The 23,938-nt window shown below is 40.2% G+C and overlaps 1 protein-coding gene and 1 long non-coding RNA gene across 3 annotated transcripts in view; one reads left to right on the top strand and one right to left on the bottom strand.

The window, feature by feature from the left end:
- meis1b (Meis homeobox 1 b) overlaps window positions 1–1,149 on the bottom strand; it is a 77,164-nt gene extending 76,015 nt beyond the window's left edge. For both annotated transcript variants that reach the window (XM_087850055.1, XM_087850054.1), the window contains exon 1: window positions 443–1,149. In XM_087850055.1, coding sequence (XP_087706181.1) covers window positions 443–454 — 12 coding nt within the window. In that variant the 5' untranslated portion in view covers window positions 455–1,149. The remainder of the gene's footprint in view (window positions 1–442) is intronic.
- A 110-nt stretch (window positions 1,150–1,259) lies between these two features.
- LOC102784768 (uncharacterized) lies at window positions 1,260–8,975 on the top strand. The gene is made up of 3 exons (XR_436671.3): window positions 1,260–1,472; window positions 3,035–3,328; window positions 6,090–8,975. It is a non-coding gene; the product is annotated as an uncharacterized LOC102784768 (long non-coding RNA).
- The last annotated feature ends 14,963 nt before the right edge of the window (window positions 8,976–23,938 follow it).

The raw sequence follows: 23,938 nt of genomic DNA, 5'->3' as shown, positions 1-23,938 counted from the left end.
ATTCTACGACGTGCCGTCGATTGACGAACAACCGACGGAATTTTTATTTTGATCGTAAATACTCGATAAGTAAGCTTGATGGAGCAGCCAACAGAGAAAAGTAGAGATTTGTTTTGCCTCCATGCCCTCCCCCATTTTGCTTCCAGTAACTGGCCTGTCATAACTAATCTAAAAAACACAGCCGATGTGAGATATGATCACGCTCCCAGTGTCTCTCAGTGGGCCGGTTTGTGGGACAAACGAGAGCGACCGTGCGTAATACCGGGCCAAAAACACGCCAAACATGAAACCGTCCCTCCGTGTGTCAGGAAGACGACAGAAACTTTCGCCGCGAATGTGTGTCCGTGTGGGTATGTGTGTCATTAAGCCACGTTACAGCGCAGCATAGCATTCAAGCGCAGCAGACTTGGAGAAACTTTTTAGGGGGGATTGCCCTACGTACCCGTTGCGCCATAACCCTCCTCACTCCCTGGTCGTCCTTTCACTTTAGGTAAATCCCCTCTGCGGCCAGGGTGGAGACGAAATAAAGAAAGAAAATCCAAATAAATGAGAAGATGTTTCAGCCAAAATCCCGTTTGCCTTTTCTTTTTTTCCACGGAACGATGAAGCCAGCTCCCGCTTTCTGTGCAAGTTTAGCCCAGGCGCGGCAAATAGGTCCTCGGCTATCCTCGGGGCAGCAGCACCGGGCTCCTTTTCCAAAACCAGGATGAAAATAAAAAAGCCCCTCAAACAAAACTGGCGACTCTCATGGCTTTTTGCCACTCCGCCTGTCAGTCAAAACGCGAGGGCTTGTCAAAAGTACCGGATGAATGATGGTCCGACGTGCGTCTCCACGGGATCGGCACCACCTAAATGTTAATGGTCACAATCACAGTTAAAAAATGAAGCAGCTCTCCCCTCGTTTTCTTTGATCACTCTCGGCTCCCGGCTTGATTTTCTTATGCAAAAGCGTCTAGAGGAGATCAAGAGGAGGTGGGGTGATAATTCTGGCTTAGGCTTTCTTAAAGGAGCCACGATCGATGCTGTGCGCGTGTATGCGTCTGCATGTGTGTGAGTGCGTGTGTATGCGTGAGCCGCCTGCCCGTTTGTGTACAATGGATGTGTGTGTTGAGCTGAGGAGGAGCGGAGGATCTGGACCAGACTGCCGAAACCCGGAAGTAGTGGTGGCCATAACAGGTCGCGTCTCTTACACAACGCACCGGGCTGCAGCAAGTCGTGCGGAGAGGAGGGGGGGTGGGAGGACCCTGTGAGCCCAGCCAGCCAGCCAGCCGCACTGCGAGCTGGAACAACACTAAACACAGAATATTCATCTGTGACTTCGACTTCATGTCTCATCCTCACAAACTGACTTTATTCTGCAGTCTGGAAAACACGTGAATTCGGAACTGACACGTCCAGCACCCACTTCTCTTCTTATAGTTTGTAAACGAGTTACTGAACCAACTTTCTACTCTGAAGTGAGCTGTTCTCAGGTACGTTATTAAGAGCCTGTAAGTTAATAATATGTTTATAATGAAAGAAAATGAGCTGTAGAATAAAATAAGTCGAGCTCATCCCAGTAATGTTGCAGTCAACCGAAGCCTCTGAGAAGCTGTCATCATTCTTTATGCATGAAATCCACTGCAGCCAAACATCCAGTTTTGCGGGTTTTCGGCCTTGCAGCTCGACTTCTGTGCAGTCAATTTGCTTCCCGTGTTTGATTTTATAACTGAAAGACTAGAAGCAAACAACATATAAAAACCTTGGAGAAATTGTCCAGTCTAGATAGAAAGAACAATAAAGCAACTTTAAACACGTCACTTGGAACATTTATACTTATTTTAAAAGTTGGTTGCTTTTCAAACAAAAGCAGCTTAATTACTCCGGATGTTGATGAGAGTCGTCATGAGAAAAGTGGATACTGAAATAAGTATATAAAACATTAAAGTCGTCGTCAAAGCATCTTTTATGTCTAAATAACAGTAAACGTTATCCACTTATCTCCCCCACAGTAGTGCCGAATGGGTCGCTCCAGTCAGCCCGGGCTGTCCAATGGCAGAGAGGCAAAGAGATGGGAGCCCCCTATTGGCTCCCCACATGATCGATCCCGAGCTGATTGATCGGTTTTAGGCCACATTGGCGAGGAGGTGCAAAACAAAACGTCGGCCGCGGATACATAACACACACTTTACGCTTCTGTCAGCTTATACAGTGCGTAATTTAGCCAAAACTGAAAATATCTGACCAAGACACCCCCTTTCCTCTCTACCTTTCCATTTACCCCCCTACCAAACACACACAAATTTTCACATCTCCAACTTAATTACGTCCCTCTAAACGCACTTACACTTTCACTTAACTTTCCCTAACCAAACAGAACTACTCCTAAGATATGTTAATGTCTCTCCTCTCGGAGTCCTTATTAATTTAACTTTTGTCTTTTTTATAATGAAGCGTTCACTTGAGTTTCACGATTTGCCGTACAGAGATTATAAAAGTTTGGTCAAATATTTATGAGCTTTAATATATGAAAGGGAACTTGGATTCTTGAGGAATTTCAGAAAAGTAATGATACCACTGAATAATGTCTGGGTATAAATTAACCAAATTGTTTGAATTTTCTATTTTATCTTATTATATATGATTCCTCACCGGGAGGAGAAGAACTACAAATCTTATTTAATTTAGCTGATATTTTTTAATTAAAAATGAACTTTGATTACCTATTTCTACATAAATATTAATGAGATATTCCGTGGCATATGAAGAAATATAATAAAAACGGATTAAGGTGGACATGATTAGTTTTAAGAGATAAGCTATTAGCTTTTTTCCCCTGAAGTTACAAAAGGATATTTGCAGATTTTGTCACTCTTGTCACATGACGATGACCAACACAACTTTTTCATTTATTTTTCAGCCCATCACACATGAATGGAGAGTGTCTAAAAGATCCATTTCATCTCCTGATTATGCTCATGAGGTGTTAAGGTGTTACTGGTCTGTGACAGCCTGCTTTAAGTTTTTTCACCCCTCTTCTTTTTTCCCCGTGCAGTGCGTCCAGTCATCGATCATCTGCCCCGATGCCAGAAACGGTGTCATAATACGATAATGCGGCTTCACACATTCAGCGGTGATTCCTGTGGTAAAACCCGAGCGTTAGGATCCGATGGGACAGTTTTACAGGCATGAAATGACTATCAAAGGCTCCCGCAGTCTGGCCGCTGAGGCTTCGAGGCACGGACACAGGGAAGCCAGAAGGCACGGACTTTTACGCACAGAACACGGGATCAAATAATAAACTGTGCTGACTTGTTTTCGTCCACTTTGCTGATTTATTTATGTAATGGTGAGTAGAAGTTCTCATTTTCGCATTTTCTTCTTCATTTTACGGCAAAGCAAATAATTAGTTGTAAGAATGCCACATAAATATCCACGTTCAGTTATTACTAATTAAAGAGGATGTTGCGGTTAAAATCAGCTTTCAGCTAAATTTATATTTATTGGAATACAAAAGATTATAATGCAGCTCACCTACACTGAATTTTCGCGAGTCATTGGGAAGAAGTAAGGTTAAATCAACATGAAAGGGGGTCACATTAGCACTTGTTCACTTAAAAAAACTATAGCATTATAAAGCAATTAAGCTACGTCAATTAGCATCCATAAAAGCAAACTGGAGCTCCACTTTCTCTCTCGGAGCTGTTCCTTCGTTAGGGTCAGCGCATTTTGGTATCCTGAAAGAGAGCGGGGGGGGGGGGCAAAAACCGTCACTTCTGTTTAATCCGCTTTGCGATGACGATAATGCTTTGAGTCGTTTCAATAAAATCAGCAGGTATTACTTTCAAACCGCTGAATGCAAATTGACAGCATGTTTGACTGCGGAAACAAATGAAAGCGTTGTTAGACGGCCTCTGCGTCTTGACTCGTGCAGAGTGAACACAAAGAGAAACTGCACACCTTATGCACTACAAACACACGCTATACTTAATTCGGTTAAAACTCAAAATGCAGAGAAGGAGTATCCAAAGTGTTTATTCTAAACTATGTCAAGTTAATCGCGATTATTTTTCGCTTTTTATGTAAATATGTAAAGAGAGAAAAATGACTAATTTGAATCTTAGCCTAATAAATAACAAACTAAACCCCTCCAGGTCAGAGATATGAATCATCGCTTGGCTCTTGGTGATCCCTTGTATCACTGCTTGTCTGTAGCTGTTTGAAAAAACAAGGAGCAACTGGCAGCCTGCGGAGTCAAACTGAGGTCAAACTTTTTGCAGCTCCGCAGCTTTGCGCCTAAACATGTTGGGATCTGCAAAAAGGCCACTGAGCCTCTCTGCTTTGTGTCACTGCTTCAGAACACAGACAGACCTGCTGCAAAGTTTTCACAGTTTATCTAATTTTATGAAACTACTAGTTTATTAACGCCTGTCAGAAAACCCAACAGGATACATTAGGGCGCAATTAGGTTCTGTGAGCTCCAGTTAGAAACTATTCAGTCAGAAAAAGGCACTCATTTTTTTTAAACAAGTAAATCATTTATTTTGCTTATATCTGATTAAAACGTTAGTGCAACAAGAAATAATGTGATGTAACATGCAGGTATGACTCATTATAAAAAGGCTAATTTATTATACACACATTATCCAGCATCGTTTATAAAAAAAATACTGATCATATATGAAAGTGCAGCATTTGTTTTTATATGGTCTACAGTTCGTTTTAATCATTGTAAGCGTGTTTGGGCTGTGATTTATGTGAAAGCTTGGCGCTTTTCTTTCTAGAGTGACACTAATATGTTTGCAGTATAATTAAGGTGCCCAAACATCTTGGTAAATACTTTGGCTTAGGTAATGATATAAGCTTGACTTTGGTATGATCACAGTATTTAAATGATTCGCAATATTAATTTCAAACCATGAAATCAGCTCAGGGAGTATTCACTCCTGCTGGATCCTGCGCTTTGGCCCAAATGTTAATCTGAGCTGCTCTCGCCTCTCACACACATTAATGCTTAATCATTTGCGCCTTCTACCGGAGTTGTTGGAAATTACATGTGATGCAGAAGGACGGGAAGATTCCTGACCAGATCATTCAAATAACATACTAAAGTCGCGCAGCGTAAAGGCTCTATTAAATTTCACGCGTTCTTCTGTTGCACTGTGAGCACTTTATGGTCCAAACGTTGGACTAAAGGCAGAATAAAATTGTTTGACTCTATAAAGAAGTGACTTGTAATATTTCTTGTCATTATTTATGTGAATAACTTAATATGTTAATAAAATATATAACGGTGTGAGAAGGATTTTGGTGCGTTGTCACTGATTATAGAGTGGTTGTTGTATTTTTAGGTGGGTTAGAAATGTTGATATTACATGAACCAGATCTGCTCATTTATTGTCAAAGTGTCACAGGTAACATTTTAACATTTTAAGAGAAACACTTTTCAAATAAAGTCTTAAACATAACAAATCAACACTTTCAGTATTCAAACCTTAGATAAAATGTGGTGCAGAAATCACTCAGCTGTGTTTTTTAATAAATCGTCTACATCAAGATGTTACTAGGTGTAAAATTCTAATTTTCAAAAGGTAGAAAGCTATTCAAAGCTCCATAAAATTTCAACACTAAGGGAACTGCTACTGCTTTCTCTATGAATTGCGTTGATGGCGATGCATAATTAATATTAGCATGTGGATTAATGATAAACAACTGCAAATGACTGATCAAGAACTGACACAAGAGCACCTTGGATCTCACACTCAAACTGCATAACACTTATGGATACATAATGTGATAAACAGCTGTTTTCCTATACAGTGAGAAGTGTGTGAAAATAGATGCACTCTTACATATGGCATGTAAACCTCTAAACATGTGCGTTCAAGTGCGCAAACACAGAGAGAACAGATTCCTGTAATAATAGCTGCGTCTAATGCTGCCCGTCAATTTTCACACTGTGCCATTGGTCACCAGGTCAGCAGCTCCACTTTTACTCTGAAGGGCTGCAGAATCTGAATTAACACCACAGGCAGATAGAGAGCTCACCACTCTATCACACACAGACACACCTCCTTAACTCTCTCCCTCTTTCTGTCTTTCCCTCTCAGCATCTCTCTCAACCAGCCCTTCCAGCAGCATTTGTCACCGGCACTATTATTTCAGGTGTGCTAATGGTGTCGCAGACACTTTTGCAGAGAGAGGAAGAGACATGATGAAGTGAAAAAGGAGGACAGGAGAAACTGAAGAACAGGAGGAAAAGAGTATCATCGGCATCATCATCATCACTTGAACTCCCCACTCCCTGTAACCCAAAAAAAAAAAAAAAAAATCCAGGGATGAATGATCTGAAAGGTGATCCATTCAGGGTTGGAGGGGTAAGGGTGGCTGCGGGTGGATGGGTGAGGATGAGGGGGGGCTTTTCTCACACCTCCCAGGGAGACTGTGAATTGATCAGCACCTAAGAGAGGGAGAAAGAGAGGGAGGGGGGGAAGTGAGAAGAAAGGAGAGCGGCAAAGGAGAGAAATGAAGGATGACGATGAGAAGAGGGCGAGTGGAAAAAGCTGGGTGTTGGAGCTAAGCTATAAAACCAGGAGGGGGGGAAACAGAGTGATAGGAAGGGAGGAGTGAGGCAAGGCTGCAGAAGAGGTGTGAAGACTCATCTTTTTCTGGATGGGTGTGAGTTTAGGCCGGAGCAGAGAGAGGCCTGGGAGCACAGCATAGCCTAGTGGTAATAAACCAGGAAACCCCAGTAGAGAAACAGCCAACATCAGCTATAAGGAAGCTATAAAGTGTTTTTAAAATCAAAATATAGTATTCAGTCTGAGCCTGATATCTTTAAAGTTGATTGCTAGCTAGTTTACTCTTATATGGAAATCGGTTAAAAGGGACCGTTTCAGAAATTCTAGAAGTCATGTTTGTTTTTGTACATTTTATGAGATATTTAATTCATATAATACACATATCAAGGGAAATTCCAGTCCCCTTGACATATTTTGTTTTAAATTGTATAAAACAGTATTGTGTCCATAGCATAAAATGCAGCGTACGGTAAAGGAAACAGTTGGGTAATCAATTTAATCTAAAAAGGTTTCAGTATTGAACAGCATTACAGCAAATATACAGATGTTTTCCTCTGGCTTTCCAGCCAAAATTGTACTTTTTAAAAATCTTTTCTTGTACAGCCGTTCCTCCAGATGATAGCCAGTTTCTTGCCACAGTGGCTGCTAGAATAGAAAAACCCTAACCACAGCCAGTGTTGGCTTGTGGCTGTTCTTTATCTCCCAGGCAGCAGTAAACACATGGTCACTACAAAATGCAGCTGTAACATTCACCACAAAACCACTGTGAAGTACTCATATGGTATGTCAATGAAGGTGATAAAAGCTGCAGCATTCCACTTACCTCTTTGACTTGGCCACCCAGTTAATAGCAAATCAATTCATTTCTTAACAAAGTGTTTTGCAAAGTGTTTCAGAATTAATTCTGAGAGATCCCTTTACTTTGTTTTATTGCAATTGCGAAATAAGAAATACGGCAATATAAAACGTTTCATATATAATGTAAAAATGTGAAATCAGAACAATACTTAAACCAACATGACATAAATATGAATAAATCTTGAATTTTATTTTGTCATCCTTTACATTTTAAAGTATTTGATGTTTTCCTTATCACAGTTTTAATTAAGATAAAACATGGAGAGACATATGCAACAACTAGATACAACATCAATTTACAGTAGGCTGTATATAAATATCAAGTTTGTCTTTTTTGTGGATTTCATCAGACTGTGATGCCTTCAGGTTCTGGCGTGACACCTTTCCAACAGTGAAAAAAGCAACATAATTGTTAACTTTAGTTAAATATAGATACATTGTAATTTCCTTACAAAAGTTCTATTCATTCAACTGTGTTTTACTCCATAACTCCCCCAGGTCATCAATAGCACCCTGCAGTGGCCCTTTGCCCCCAAAAGAGGGCCCACCCCACAGTTTGAGAGCCACTAGCTTACAAGACATATTGTCAATATGCCAATGATCGTTATGACTTGGACTTCAAAATAATTTCACATTTGTTAGGAAAATGTTGAGATGAAATGTAGAGCAAATATTTGGCATAACAGGTCAGACATGTGCACTCCAGTTCAGCAGCAGGGCACTCGTTCATCCCTGCAGCAGCGAATCAGATTACTAAACATACTGATTGACTGCAGCGGTTTCTAGTGAACCTACTGCCATCTCTTCTAAACAAAGTTATCTCTACTGAAGTTCAAGAGGAGGTCATCGGTCAGCTCTCATCTAAGATCCCTTGTATACTGTATGACCCTAAGGATCCTAATAAAGAAGCTTTCAAAGCATAAATTCATCTCATAACAACAAATGTCAGCGATATGGTGAAAGCTTGCTCTACTGCGCACTAACTGTGGCTTCACAGTAAATGGAGGCAATTTAAAAAGAGAAAATCCACCAAGGCTTTTTAAAGAATGAGACAAACTTGTTTTCTGGGAAAAGTTTTTCTAAACCCACACGAAAACTGTCAAAGAATCAAGGTAGCGTGATTTGTTGTAAATACCTTCCACTAAGCTTTTGTTAATTATCATATGTGTCATAACCATCAAAAGACAACAACAGATGACTTGGCACACGCTAATGTTTGACATTTCTATCTTTGTACCCTTTGTTCCCTCACTCTCTTTTTCCTCATTTGTTTATGACACATTATACCACACCTGCCTCCAATAATTAGTCTTCCCTCTCACTTTTCTTGCTTTGTCCTTGAGTTTCTAAATGCAGACAAAACCAGTGAATTACGAAGCCTCCGTTCTAAAAAGCCTCATATAGCATCACCTCTCGGGTGAGAATTAATCATTAATCTTTACTGTGCAATGTTTGGTTTTCTTTAAAACTATACTATTTTATGACAGTTAAACTGTTCCCAGGAATGTAATGGGTCACAGTGATTTCTACTGAAACATTTATCTGCAAGTGTCCATTGACACTTACAGTGGGGCAAAAAAGTATTTAGTCAGCCACCGATTGTGCAAGTTCCCCCACTTAAAATGATGACAGAGGTCAGTAATTTGCACCAGAGGTACACTTCAACTGTGAGAGACAGAATGTGAAAAAAAAATCCATGAATTCACATGGTAGGATTTGTAAAGAATTTATTCGTAAATCAGGGTGGAAAATAAGTATTTGGTCACCTCAAACAAGGAAAATCCCTGGCTCTCACAGACCTGTAACGTCTTCTGTAAGAAGCTTTTCTGTCCCCCACTCGTTACCTGTATGAATGGCACCTGTTTGACCTCATCATCTGTATAAAAGACACCTGTCCACAGCCTCAACCAGTCAGACTCCAAACTCCGCCATGGCCAAGACCAAAGAGCTTTCGAAGGACACCAGGAAAAGAATTGTAGACCTGCACCAGACTTGGAAGAGTGAATCTACAATAGGCAAGCAGCTTGGTGTGAAAAAATCAACTGTGGGAGCAATCATCAGAAAATGGAAGACATACAAGACCACTGATAATCTCCCTCGATCTGGGGCTCCACGCAAGATCTCATCCCGTGGGGTCAAAATGATCATGAGAACGGTGAGCAAAGATCCCAGAACCACATGGGGGGACCTGGTGAATGACCTGCAGAGAGCTGGGACCAAAGTAACAAAGGTCACCATCAGTAACACACTACAACGGCAGGGAATCAAATCCCGCAGTGCCAGACGTGTTCCGCTGCTGAAGCCAGTGCATGTCCAGGCCCGTCTGAAGTTTGCCAGAGAGCACATGGATGATACAGCAGAGGATTGGGAGAATGTCATGTGGTCAGATGAAACCAAAGTAGAACTTTTTGGTATAAACTCAACTCGTCGTGTTTGGAGGAAGAAGAATACTGAGTTGCATCCCAAGAACACCATACCTACTGTGAAGCATGGGGGTGGAAACATCATGCTATGGGGCTGTTTTTCTGCCAAGGGGACAGGACGACTGATCCGTGTTAAGGACAGAATGAATGGGGCCAAGTATCGTGAGATTTTGAGCCAAAACCTCCTTCCATCAGTGAGAACTTTGAAGATGAAACGAGGCTGGGTCTTCCAACATGACAATGATCCAAAACACACCGCCCGGGCAACAAAGGAGTGGCTCCGTAAGAAGCATTTGAAAGTCCTGGAGTGGCCTAGCCAGTCTCCAGACCTCAACCCCATAGAAAATCTGTGGCGGGAGTTGAAAGTCCGTGTTGCTCGGCGACAGGCCCAAAACATCACTGCTCTTGAGAAGATCTGCATGGAGGAATGGGCCAAAATACCAGCTACTGTGTGTGCAAACCTGGTAAAGACCTATAGTAAACGTTTGACCTCTGTTATTGCCAACAAAGGTTATGTTACAAAGTATTGAGTTGTATTTTTGTTATTGACCAAATACTTATTTTCCACCCTGATTTACGAATAAATTCTTTACAAATCCTACCATGTGAATTCATGGATTTTTTTTTCACATTCTGTCTCTCACAGTTGAAGTGTACCTCTGGTGCAAATTACTGACCTCTGTCATCATTTTAAGTCGGGGAACTTGCACAATCGGTGGCTGACTAAATACTTTTTTGCCCCACTGTATATGCTAATATAAGAACTCATTTGCACTCACTGCAGCTCATTTTCCCCTGTACTTTTATTTACTATTAGTGATCACATATGGGTACAAAAGAAGACACATTAGACAAGATAAATATCTATAGCTGTGTACAGACATATTTTAGTGTGGTTTAAGTGTCAATCTCTGAACTCGTGTTTGCAAAAGCATCTTGGTTTTATAACTTCTATGGAAATGTACATGAGTACCGTGTGGATACATTGGTTAAACAAATGAAAAAAGAAATGTGGTTTCTCCTCAGCAAACTCAAATAAAAAAAATCTTCTGAAGTTACGGCTGGGAATACATGTTTTAGTCACTGAAAATTTATGTCTGTTTTCTCTGACATGCATAATTTATTTTTAAATACTACAACTCCTACATTTTAAAATGTTTTGAAATCAGTTTGAGCCTAAAAAAACAAAACAAAAAAAAAGCTGTGATCGATGTGAGTTTTCATTCAGCAGAAGAAATTTCATTTTGGATGATCCATTTTTAAATAAACATAACTCAAATGGAAAACAGATTCTAAATATTTCTGTCATTTAACAACAAAGACAGGAAAGAGGCAGCTGTGGCTGACCGCTTCTGCTTTCCGCACAGGGAAGAAAAAACTGTTTCCATCCAAAAGCAGTGACAGAGCTGATCAGTCGGGATTGACATGTGAGCAATGATTACACTGTGCCTGGATTCCCTCCTCACCACCAAACCACCAGAACTTCCCCTGCAGCTGGCATTTGTGTTCCTTTTATTTTCACCAAATTCTGAAAAATAACCAACGTATGAACATAAATGTGGATTAAACTCCTAAATAGTCCAGAATCAATAGACTGATATAGCATTTGCAGGTAATGGTGCATACATCTGTTGCTTCCGTACAATATTGACAAAATGCTTTTGGCAGTTGATTGCAGCTCATTTTAAATATCAGATGAGCGTGCTCAAGTATCAGGAAGACGTGGCAAAACAAGTCGTCTACATAATTACTCCTTTGTTGTACTTTATACATTTTTCTTTACATTAATCAAGCAGCTTTGGATTCTTTCAAAGGGTTTATGTCATAGGTAACACATTTGATCAAAGTAGCGCACTTCAAATTACTATTTAAGGTTAATTTTTAATAGCAATAATCCTTCAATACACAAGCAAATTTTACTAGATTACATTTTTATGAAATTATGCATTCATCACAATTAATATTTTCAATTAAGATTCGTCAGTATATTTAGATTTTTATTCCTAATGTTTAATGATAACAATTTTTGAATACAGAACTTTTACTTGCACTGTGGTATCTCTGCTTTCCATGAAATACCTCTACCGCTGGACATTTGTTACACAAACCTAATTAGCAAACATTAATATTAATTATTGATTTAATTTACTTTTTAACTGTAATACTTTTATTTTTCTTAACTTTAGAAAAAAACTAAATATAATGGTGATTTAGGATCAGTGAGGGTTAAGCCGAGCCTCCCTTGGGAGTCAGCATTACAGGGCTGCAGACAAACAATTTAGAGATTGACCTTTCACCTATCAGACACTAGGAAAAAAAAAAAGCCTGGTGGGGTCATATCCCCATAACCATTATGGATCACATGCAATTTCCTTCAGCCATTTAGACAGGTAAATTACATATGTGCGTGTCACATACTTATGAAGAAAGTCACATTGCCCGTAACCAAAACTGCTCCTCAAAAAAACACAGGTAACTGTTTCCTCTGATATAATATTACCTAACATTTCAATCAAAACATGCACATAAAACATGCCTGCATGCAAACACATACGCTCGGACTCACCTACAAACACACTCACAGGCTGTCTGAGAGCCTGTCTCCAGCTGACAACATCAGTGGAACCTGATCTGGCTTAATACAGGCCCTTACCTGCATTTACTGCTCCGTTAAAACGCCCTCTTGTTGTCCTACCAATTCACCACACTATAATTGCACTGAGGCTGCATATGGTCCTCATCTACTGCCCAGCACAAGATAAAAGCTAACAGACTGTGGGTGTACAGCACAGTAGAGAAGTAAGCATGTGTGTGTGCGCACAACTTCATATATGTGACTGTGTGTACATACGTATGCAAGCATTTTAGGGCAAATTGGACTCACCATAACTCAGGGGATAGTTAGGAAAACTGCATGATGTCACTGTTATTATACTGTAAATGCAGTTGATTTGGCTTTGAGGTGGAGTTCTGACATGTGCGCCGAGGCTGCCTCGCTGATCCTACCTCCACATCCAGACTTTGAACTGAGAATCATTGTGACGTACTAACATATCAGGCCAAGTCTCTCTACTAATTACTCACTAATTGTGTCCATTTTATTACTTTCCAGGAATATTTGGGACAGTTTTACTTTAAACGAGATAAGAAAAAGCTACTGCAGAGTAATTAAAAGTGCAAAATTAACCATCTTCACATTATTTTTAAATGCTAGTAGGTCACTTATATCCTGATAAAACTTTACCACGTGTTCAGATGGAGCTTTCTTTATTTTCTCACTGATGAAGTTGAGATGATGACTTTGGCAAGAAACTAAGGATACTAAATAAACAGCTGAGTAACAGGATTAGTAATGACAGAAGATTGGCTTGTACACAGCCTCACAGTGCTTCTTTCGTGCTAATGCCAATGCTTGTGGCTGCTCTGCCCAGTCAGGTTTATGAAAGTCAGTCGGATTAGAGCCCAGCTGGGGCTCAGTAAACCAACACTCAGCCTTCGCACTCATACCGCCATACATGACTTCCCAAACAGACCTTGACATCTACCCTGCCCTGCTTTATTCTGAGGTTCTTCATCATTCTCCCCTCATTGTTTTTTCCTTTTCGCAGACACTGCTAACATGGCCTTGCACTGCATCCCACACAATACTTTTTCAAACACAACACACGCTCTGCTCCAAATTAAAATACCAAGGCTTATTGAGCAATACTCTTCTAATGGTTTCATCCACCAATGGGTTTATCTTTGCTCACATAAACTCTGCTCCGACCAAAAGAAGCTGCTCTCCTCTCTTCTTACGTAAGCTGGCAGAAAATCTCCTAAATCCCTCTCTTTTGCTGTTGTTGTGTTGCGTTTCGGCTGGCGCTCCCTCTAAAAGAGCATCTGAGACCGGGGCAATTAGAACCTGAGCAGGGTCTTGGCGCATCAGACCATTTAGCACTAATAAGGCTGACTATAGAAAAACCCAGACCCATTGACACTGTAGCACTGTTTGGTATTGACGGTGATTTGACGGCACTGAATCGTATCAAAGAGTTTCAAGATGTTTGATTTTCCCAGCGAGAGCTCAAATTCTTGGTTGTTTTTCTGGAGTGTGAAGAATTCTCTCTCCGAGGACTTAAAACAGAGTCATTTTCTGTTTGTATTATTATTATTTGTGAAAATAAAATGTTCAGACCTCAAACTAGTAGATACAGAAGATTGTTTTTTTAAAAAGTCACACATAGAAATGGAAGAATTTAGCATCACAATGAAAGTTATAATGATAGCCTGATATATCACATAATAAGCTTGAATGATGAAGTCTGAAAATGTAAAACTTATGCGAACCTTTAATGTATAAGTTGAAGTTTATATAGATACAATACCGATAAACCCAAAAGGGTCAGATATCTGCTGACATCTAAACAACCATTTAAGCTAAAATATAAAGACAAAGTGTCCCCAGACTAAAGGGAAAGTTTATGCAATTTGAAACAATGGTGAGCATTTGTGTATTCTAAACGCACAAAGGTGCACGAGTGGATGCCCTTGTCTGGAAGCAGTTATGGAAAGCATCAGTGTGTTATAAGACATCCAGAGACAAAGACTATGCAAGAGACAATGAGAAAGGTCATAAAGACAGAAGAAGAGAGAAGGAGGGTACAAGGCAGGAGAAAAGCTAAAGAGAAAGAAAGAGCAATGCAAGGTTGCTGTTAATTCTTCCATATCTAAGCCTCTTTGCAGAAACTCCCTTTGTCTTCCAAGTCCCAGTCATTAGAGCCTAATCCTATCAACCAGGGGCTAATCTGAGGGCAGAGGGTTCAGCCCCCTCAGCTCCACAGGCCAACACACACGCGCACAAGTACACACATAAATGTTAAAGGCACACAAACACAGACATGCTCGGACAAGTACACACTCGTGTTCAAAACACTAACAGAAGTGTAGATGTTTGGGCACGTACACGTGCACGCTTGCGTAGATATATTTGTGAGGACATAATACTGTAACCTTAAGTGGCTAACCCCAACACTAATGCTAAGGCCAAGTATTCTTCATCAAACAGCCCTCTGACGGACTGTGAGAAAGAGATGGGAACTGCGTGACAGGGCTCTAAAACTTAAAGTAGTTCTCACAAAGATAGTTGTTTAAGTAAAATCACTCTCCCCATCTCTCTCTGCCTCTCTCTCTCTCACACACACACACACACACATATATAACACAAAATCAATCATTTACCTCTAGAAAGTACACTTCCACCCATACTTTACATGGTTTGTGATGAACTACTTGGTGGAGAAGAGACCTGTGTGTGTGTGTACTGCGGGTGGGTGTGAGGGGTGGGGGGTGGTGGGGCATCACATTCCCACACATTCCAGCAGAGCCTCTCCCCCTGCCATCATCATTCTCCTCTTTATTTCAGTGCTGACTATGCCCAAGATTAGTTATTGATCAGGAAGGATATAAATTATTCTAAAGTGAAAGCCCAACAACACAGTCATTATAGATCGACTATTGACCAACGCCAATATATCATTCCATTTCCACTGCACTGCACCCCTGCCACTAGCCAGAAAAATGCTCAAATAATGAGATGGGGAATTTTTATGACTTGGGCACACTTTACGTGACCTTTCGGGGAAGGTAGATGGATAATATTAGCGTTGGGTTCTCAAATGCGATAGCATTTAGAGAATTTGGCCACAATGACTTGATAATTTATGACAAAGACGGATTTTGATGGAGTCGAATAGCTCGTACTATGATGAAGGATGAAGTTTTCTAAGGTTACCTTTTGGTTTCAACTCTGTGTGAAAAGTTTGTAAAAGTTGCAGCCGCTTGTCTTTGGTTGTCAAAGTTAAGTGCGGTGTAAGATGATGGATTTAATGTAATATTTAAAGATTCTTTAGTCCAATCAGGTTCAGAACTCAAGACATCTAGCATCTTAGTAGCAAATACCAATAAATTCATTTAAATTCATAATAAGGATTCACAATAAGGACTTAATTCAAATTCTGCCACTGTATTTTAGATGGCATCAGCTTGTTCTTATTCATCATTTTTAAAAGCACAAAAGGCTTTTCTCATATTGCTTATTTGCGCTTCCTCGTCTCTTCCGTCCTCTTGGCTGTGACCTGGAAATCAATCTCAATATGCCATGCTGAAGGATGTCTCGGCTCCTAAAATGCATCTGGAGGTCAAAAAGAGGTGGGGATGAAGTATAATCGAGGATGCACGAGTATATTTTTTTGCAGAAGTGCTTTTTCCTTTAAGTCAGAAAAGAGACATGGCACACAGCTGGAATTAAATAACCAAGGTGAGAGGAGGACTCTGAATGACTCATCTTTTATATACATATGTTAGTTCTCTAATACGATCAAATGTTAAAAAAATGTATCTAATCACATGTTATAAATTTTATTGAAAGTGGCTGCGATAGAATGAGAGGCCATTAAAATGATATAAACTATTTTAAGTAACTAGTACGTGCATCTCAACAAATGTAGGCCCAGTAATCACAATTTGTTCCAAACTACCTTGAGAGTTTGACAATTTGCTTTCTAACATTGAACGAGAAGCCAATCATCTGCAAACCACCACTTCGTGCCTGCACACTTCACTTACCGTGCGCACGTGTGTTCACACCTGAGAAACATCATGCTGACATTCCGCCCTGGCAAGGAAAACAACCTAGCATTACAATAAACATAACCACAGTGCTAACAGCTTATTTTATTGGGCGTTCCTAACCTGAATCTGTTTAATGTACAACATTGTTCCTTTGCCTTCAAGCGATTCCTACTTTCCATTCCCGCCAAGTCACACCAAGTTTCAGTATACAATAGAAAGATGAGCGTTGTCTGGGGTTGCAGAAGAGATGCATCTTGCTGTGGTGAGGTGACCATGCAAACTGCACAGTAATCAAACCATGTCTGATTAGCCTGTTGCTATTTTATGCTCTATGAACAGGTGTAAAACACTCATATAGCATTATCTATTAAATAAAATCTATTATATCTATTATATTAAACTCAATTAAATAATTAACCTTCTTACTACTACATTCCTGATTACGTATAGTAAAAGTCTCTGGAATATTGATTTATTAACCTGTTCATCGGAGTGAACCCCTGTAGGAAACAACATGTCATAGCACTTAATAAACAGACTTTACTGCTAGCAGATTACCACGACAGCCCATAGTTTGTATGCGAGATCTTGACTGTCTGCAAAGACTCACCATTTACTTTCCAAATGTTAGTGAAACTTAAAAAATGTAACGCAAACTGGAAACGGAGAACATTCAAGTTCAAAGAAAAATATGTTTCTTTGCTGCAACCAACAACTTCCAAAGGCAAAACTATTCTTACTATTCTTAGTTTGTGTCGCACTTTTTAGTTCCACTACCTGTGCCTGCAGCGTCCACAGGCAAGTCAGTGTCATCCACGACTTCCAATCTACTGGCAACTGCTAGCAATCACAAATGTGATTTCTGTGCACCACTGTATACCTCTTTACAATCACTTTCACACTAGTGACTGCCAGCAGCCTTCAGCACTAACACTAGCACTAACATCACTAACTTTTTCCCCTATCAGCTAGTCTTTATCAGGTGGTTGTGGTCAGGTCTCTAGGCCTGTGTGACTGAAGCCTTAATTGTTTCGGTTCCATTAAACTTTTTTGGCATGTTTATCAAGAAGTCTTTGGACTGTCAATACTTTGTGTCATCCAACCCATTCATCTAGTCTATGCTGTGAATTGAACTAATTAGCATAAAAAACACAGGAAAAAAAGAAGAAAGCAATGCATGTTTACGGTACCATTAAGGACACTTTAGCCCTGAACACTGCTGCGATTAAGGTTTAGCTTGGACTTGGGTACAGTAAGTACTTCATCATTGCCCTCAACCAAACAAACAGCAGTCCTCTTGGTTTTCTGATGCTTTATTGATCCTCCTACCAGACCTCCTCCATCTGAAGACTTGTCTCAATATTAAGACAAACTAAATTCTTCCGTTGCTGCTAGTGAATCAGAGTCATAATTAATGTGGCCACTAGAGGGCTTTGTCACTTGAACGTAAACAATGATCATCTTGGGCCAAAGGCTGTAGACTCTTTCATCACGTTATGCTCATTAGTTGTAGAACAGTGTTGTTGTTTTCTTATGTTAAGATATAATGGAGCAAATACATTATTATCTCCTCTGACTTGCGTTGCTATGACGAGGTTTGATCCCACTTTGTTTTGTTGTCGCTTAGTGCAGAGTTTCTTAGAGGCGGAGATGGGGCTGGTACAAATGGGGGATTTTATCCCTGGAGGTGTCAGAGAGTTTAGCAAAGTGTAAAATACTTAAAGCATCAGGGCAACACAATCCCCTGCTGGTCACAGTATAAATCACCATATATTCTTATTGGCCTAAGCCCTTGTTATGAGTAAATACATCCACAGGCAGGGGCGGCTGGCAAGGTTCACAGGAGATTCATCCAGCAATAGCAGAGGGAAAGTCACTGTCTGTGTGCCTGTCTGTGTGCATGCACCACATGCTGCTTAGGGAGGCTAAGGAGAGGATAAGGAGATCAGCAGAGGAGGGATATCACGCCTCTTAAGCATGTATACACTTTCTAACTTTTACTTTTTCCACCCAGAACCTAAATAAATCCCCACTCATCTAAGCATGATAGACTTCCTTCCCCCATGTATTTTTCTTCTAAATTCTTAAAAACATTTTTTTTCTTGGGAATTTGGCATTGCAACAATACCCTTGAAGAAACACATTTCAAAGAAAGCCAAATATATTTAATGACTACAGTATATATCATTTCCAATCAGCGATACTTGTTTACACCATTTCCTACACACTGTGTTGGAAGTCTCACACCGTATTATCCAAAACCACACAAAATCAAGTCATTTTCCATCCCCGGCCCAAATTATTTGTTGCTTTCAGTTCCTTGTCTATTTAATGGATGAATTTGGTTAACGGATAGGGCGGGGGGGTTGAGGGGAGAGGAAAGGAAAGGGAAGGGAGTAAGGGACAGAGACTGAGGGAGAGAAAAAAACAGTTTCATATTTCTGTAAGCCTCAAACTTTTGGCAAACAGAAGAAAAGAGAACTTGGCCCTAATTCCATCTCACGCTGGCGTTTGTGCATTCTAAGTTCTTGGGGGCTGCTCTGGCGGAGGGCCTGAGCCCGTAAATTGGATATTAGGGGGCGATATAAAGGAGCCTGTGTGTGCTCCCGTCCCGGGGAATTATTGCCTCCAATATCCCTGCGTATGCGTCTACGGCTTCCGAAGCCAGGCCAGATAGATCCTCATCTCATAAGGGGGCCAAGACTATATCCATCGCTCCTTAACTTTTATGAAGCTCCCAAGCTCTACAATGGGATTTGCCAGGGTGTCTTTTCCCCTTATCCAAGCAAGGGGGATGTGACAATGCAGATATAGCTGCATTCTTTGGGCTCCAAAGCTCCGACCTCTTATTTGAATACAAGCATTCCAAATTGTAAAGTGACATTCTCCTTTTTTCTCTGTGAAGCCAAGATTTTCTCTCTGGTTTTAGAAACGCTTTTTTACCTCACTTTTCACTCCTGTCTTTATAACTCTTACTCTTTCCGCTGCGTATATGTAGCATTTTTCTCTTTTTCTCATATCTTTTTCTGTTCTTTGCCATCCCTCTCTTCCCTTACTTGAACAGCTCTTGAGTGCCTTTTCTCTCTCTCTCCTTCTGTCTTTCCTAAGTCTTGCTTTCTCTTACGAAGAGCTTCAGTGACTGCCCCCTCCTCTCTCGCTATGCCCCCGTGCCCCCACCCCAACCCCTTCCTCCCTTGGGTAATCCTAAGAAGGGGCAACACCATCAGAGGGTGTGAAATTAAATACATTACAGCATTGCGGATTAAAGTGTTTCATAGGCAGTTGCTCATCCACATCAAACTTTAGCTTTTTAAAGCCTAACATTTGATCTAGGTTAGAAACCGAGGCCAGAGGAAGGGATTGGGACACTTGTAGACCCCAGAGAGCAGAGCCATACTTACTACAGGAGAGGATGGTGTTTAGAGGCAGACAGCGGCAAAGTAGAAGGTGGTTTAAGTCTGATCCTGTTGCCGACACAGGGGGAAAAAAAGAGAAAAAAAACGCACTTCCAAGTTGCAGTGAAAAGAAAAGTTGGACTAAAAATTTACTGCAGTTACTGGAAATGTCAGCAAGCAGGAAAATAAAGAAGTCGTGTGTTCTGTTTCACAAGCCATATATATATGAGGATAGCGTAATCTGGGAATTAAAAGCGCATGCACGCAGGGCTGTGCTCAACCAATGCAAGTGCAGGTAATCATACCTCTTTCAGAAGTAATAAATGTTAATGTGCCATTTCCCAGTTAATGAGAATTACTCACATCATCCATCACATCATCACAATCCGGGCCACACATTGCTGCCATCTCACGCTGGACCAGTGCACCAGGCTGGACTGAAAAAAAGTGAGACTTTATGGACTTTTGCAGTATGTAGTCTCAGGTTGCTAAAAACAGTCTGTTGAAATTTAAATGTACAGGAAGCAAAGACTATTAAAGATGTCCAAGATCATACAGACCTTAAATCAAAACAAACAGTGCAGCAGTTTGCTCGCATACTTTTAGCTCACCCAACTCAACCCATATACTGTCACGTTATGTAAGAGGAGATTTTTTTAAGTACAAATCGTAATTCATCTTATACAATGTGTAAAACTACTCATATATATAGTATACACAATATCATAAATTATTAAACAATATTATACATATTTGCAACAATAAAAGAGAAGCTAAGGCAACAATTCTGTGAACAAAGCTTCCAAAGTCAGTGATAATTCTGAAAACGGGAAATTCTGGAAAAAAGTTTGTGAGTTTAACTCTATAAGAATGAATCAAATACTTTTAATTTTTAATAAAATAAAATAAAAATGAACATGTTCAGTTCTAGCTTCCGCTTTGCTCTGTATTATAATATTGCAGATAAAATACCTTCAGTACTTGGTGATCATCAGATGGATAGAAAGACACCACTGTCTAATTGTGGAGTTGGAACTGTTCTTATACTTTCTAAGCAAACTAAAAATTTCCATTAACCAATAATATCTTGGACTCAATATTTGAATTGTCATTTTTTTGTATTTAAAAGGTACAACTGCCAAGTCAAGCCAATTAAATCACTTAAAATGTAAACATGCAGTAGAGTTTCTTTTACACATAGGAGTTGCTGTACAGAGCACAGCTTCTTCTGGTGTCTTGCGTATGTACCTGACCAGATGGATGTCTTTTAAGTTTTTCCTGGTGATGAGGTCAGACATAAAGGGAAGTCAGCCCAGCTGGGATCGGTCCTGATTTCTCTCTCTGTCCTTATTCCTCTCCTATTCTAATGAGTCTCCGGGGATGTCAGCTCTCACTTAATCCAGTCATCTATTTTGACTTCCTTTGTAACCTCAGAACTCAAGTAAAGGTCGTGTTTTGTTAGGTTTGTTTAATGACACCTATTGATTCCACTCTCATGTAGGAAAACTGAGTTTGGGTTACGCTGCATCAAGAAATCTGCAGATCATCAAAGACATTCAAATATTTTGTCATTAAACAACCATCTGAGGCATTTATAAGTTGAGCCACAAAAAAAGTGTTAGGATACATTTGTGTCTATTTATCACAGTTAGTCCATTTGAATGAAAGGATGCAAGAGAGGCATGAGCACAGAAACGAACAGCAGCTGCCTGTAAGACTAAACACAATATCTACTTAAAGATCTAACAGACACAGCTGAAACATCTGTTGGTGCCTAGACATAGCAACTAATTGAGAAAACCCGAGACCACGACAAGGTCGCAGAGTCTACTCTAACAATAAGAGGTGAATTTTTGGGGGGAATTTACTAAAGAGGTGCTGGCAGCAATTTCAGGAAGTGTCACAGTACAGTATGAAAGATTTACTGCCAGTAAAATGTTTCTACTTAAGGCTTGTTGAAATAAATCTCCAGAGTGAGACCAACAGTAGTGATGCTTGTTGTCTACAACCAAATTTTCACACTTTCTATTTACACAAAAATACCAGTTAACCAGCGTTTATTGAGATGTCTCTTAACCTTAAAGTCAGAGCTTGGGAACTAGATAAGGGTGAATTTAGGATTTAGTGCCATTTCATGAAATGCATCTTTCTTGGTCTTTTAAATAGGGTTGGTTCATTGGTAAAGCACAGGTGGTAAAGCAGAGGGGCTCTGGTTATACAGCACAGGTCATCTGACAAAAAAGACAAACCAGGGTAATGATCATCCAGCAATGGATAGCTGGTTTTATCCAGTACTATGTTCCTAAACAGGGTCAGCAGAGACTATATGAACTGGTCAGGTTACCAACTCTGACAAGGGGACATTCAGCTCAAGTCACTTTGCTATTTACTTTAAAAAATAAAATGCGCTTGCACTCATATACACTATGCCTCATTTCTACCATACATGCACAGTACACTCACAGAGACCATGTAGCCACATTTATGAAAGTGCAAAAATATCTGTCTTACATTGCAGGAGACAAAGGTGAAATAATTTTTCTCTAAGTGCAAAGGTGGATCAATGAACTCTGCACTCAACAGGACAGCTGACCGTGAGCACACAATATCCTCAAAGCCTTTCCATTTGTTTTGCAATTTTCGAGTAGGATAACGCTTTAGCTCCAGGAGTTGATGAGTTTGGTTTCAAAGAGACATGATGGGTACGTCCCAAAGCCTGACCTGTTGACCTGACCTGATCTGCTCATTGCCCTCTGTCATACTGGTTACCACAATTGCTGCAGAAGCACTAAACTACTGTAAACTGAATAATCACATTAAGCTTGCACTACAATAACTTATTGGTAAAATGGGTGTTTAAGTTTCTCATTGCCAAATTGTATGAATTAGTGTAACTTATAGTTCAAGTTTATCATTAGATTTTAGCTGAAGGGGCACAGTGACCTTATTAAGTGGGCCTGGACCCACGAGGCCTGTCCATAACGCCAATGCCCTTCATAGACAATATAAAAGAATCACATGTCTACTGTGATGTCATCCATTAGTTAGTGAAGTCCCATTATAAAGACTTAAGCAGTTTGCTGATTTCAAAACAGGCGCAATGAGGCCTGGGTTGATCTGACTGTAAACTGAGAAACACCGCACATTCATTGGGTAATGACTTGTGACTGACAAGTCATTAGCCAGTGATTTTTCTCTGTATAATCCGTCTTCTTCCATCAATCCATTTTCTTAACTACTTATCCAATTCAGAGAAGCTCAAGACTATCCAAGCGGTCACTGGGAAAAAGGCAGCACACTCTGCACTGGCCACCTGTTTATTGGAGGGCACACAGAGACCAACGACCACTGGAAACCCCAATGTGCCTAACATTCATGTTTTTAGACTGTAGGAGGAAGCAAGAATACTTAGAGAGAACTCACGCAAGCTCAAAGAGAACATGCAAACTCCACACAGAGGCACCAGTCAACCAGCAGGTTCGAACCCTCTTGCTGTGAGGTGCCAGTGCCAATTACAGTAGCACCATATCAACCTAAGCCTCCTTTCTGACTCTTATAATGACCATAATTTACAAAATTAACTTCATTTCTTACAGCACCTGGTATTCACAGACAGTCTTCCACCCAAGCTCTAGCTAGGCCCAGCCTTGCTTCGTTTTGAAGACCAAATGAGGCTGGATGGACTGGATGGATGTTACTTAATATAATGAAAAACTAGCAGTTGTACCAATAATGTGATCAAAGTATATCCAATATATCAATATATCTAATCTTTTTGCAGTGAGAGCAGTCACCCCCTGCTGGTCATTAAAAAGAATGCCTTTAAGGCACTTCCATGCTAACTTCAATTTGCAGACACAAAAGCTATGGCCATCCTCCAACTAGCAATAAGCATGGACTCAGAGTGCTGAACCAAAATAACAGCAAACAGGAAGCAAAAGTTGTACACCTTTCGCCTTTATTTATGCAAATGAATGTGGTTTCAAGCATAAGCTGGTGTTTTTTTATGTAGCACTTTTACAAATTACATAAAGGAATTGCTATATACACCCAAGCTGTTTCCACATTTTTTCATATATAGTCTTATTGT

The sequence above is a fragment of the Neolamprologus brichardi genome, chromosome 13 (assembly GCF_056152115.1).
Source record: "Neolamprologus brichardi isolate AB-2024 chromosome 13, ASM5615211v1, whole genome shotgun sequence".
NCBI classification, from domain to species: Eukaryota; Metazoa; Chordata; class Actinopteri; order Cichliformes; family Cichlidae; genus Neolamprologus; species Neolamprologus brichardi.
The sequence above is the reverse complement of the archived record's forward strand: the minus strand, read 5'-3'. Positions and strand labels throughout refer to the sequence as shown.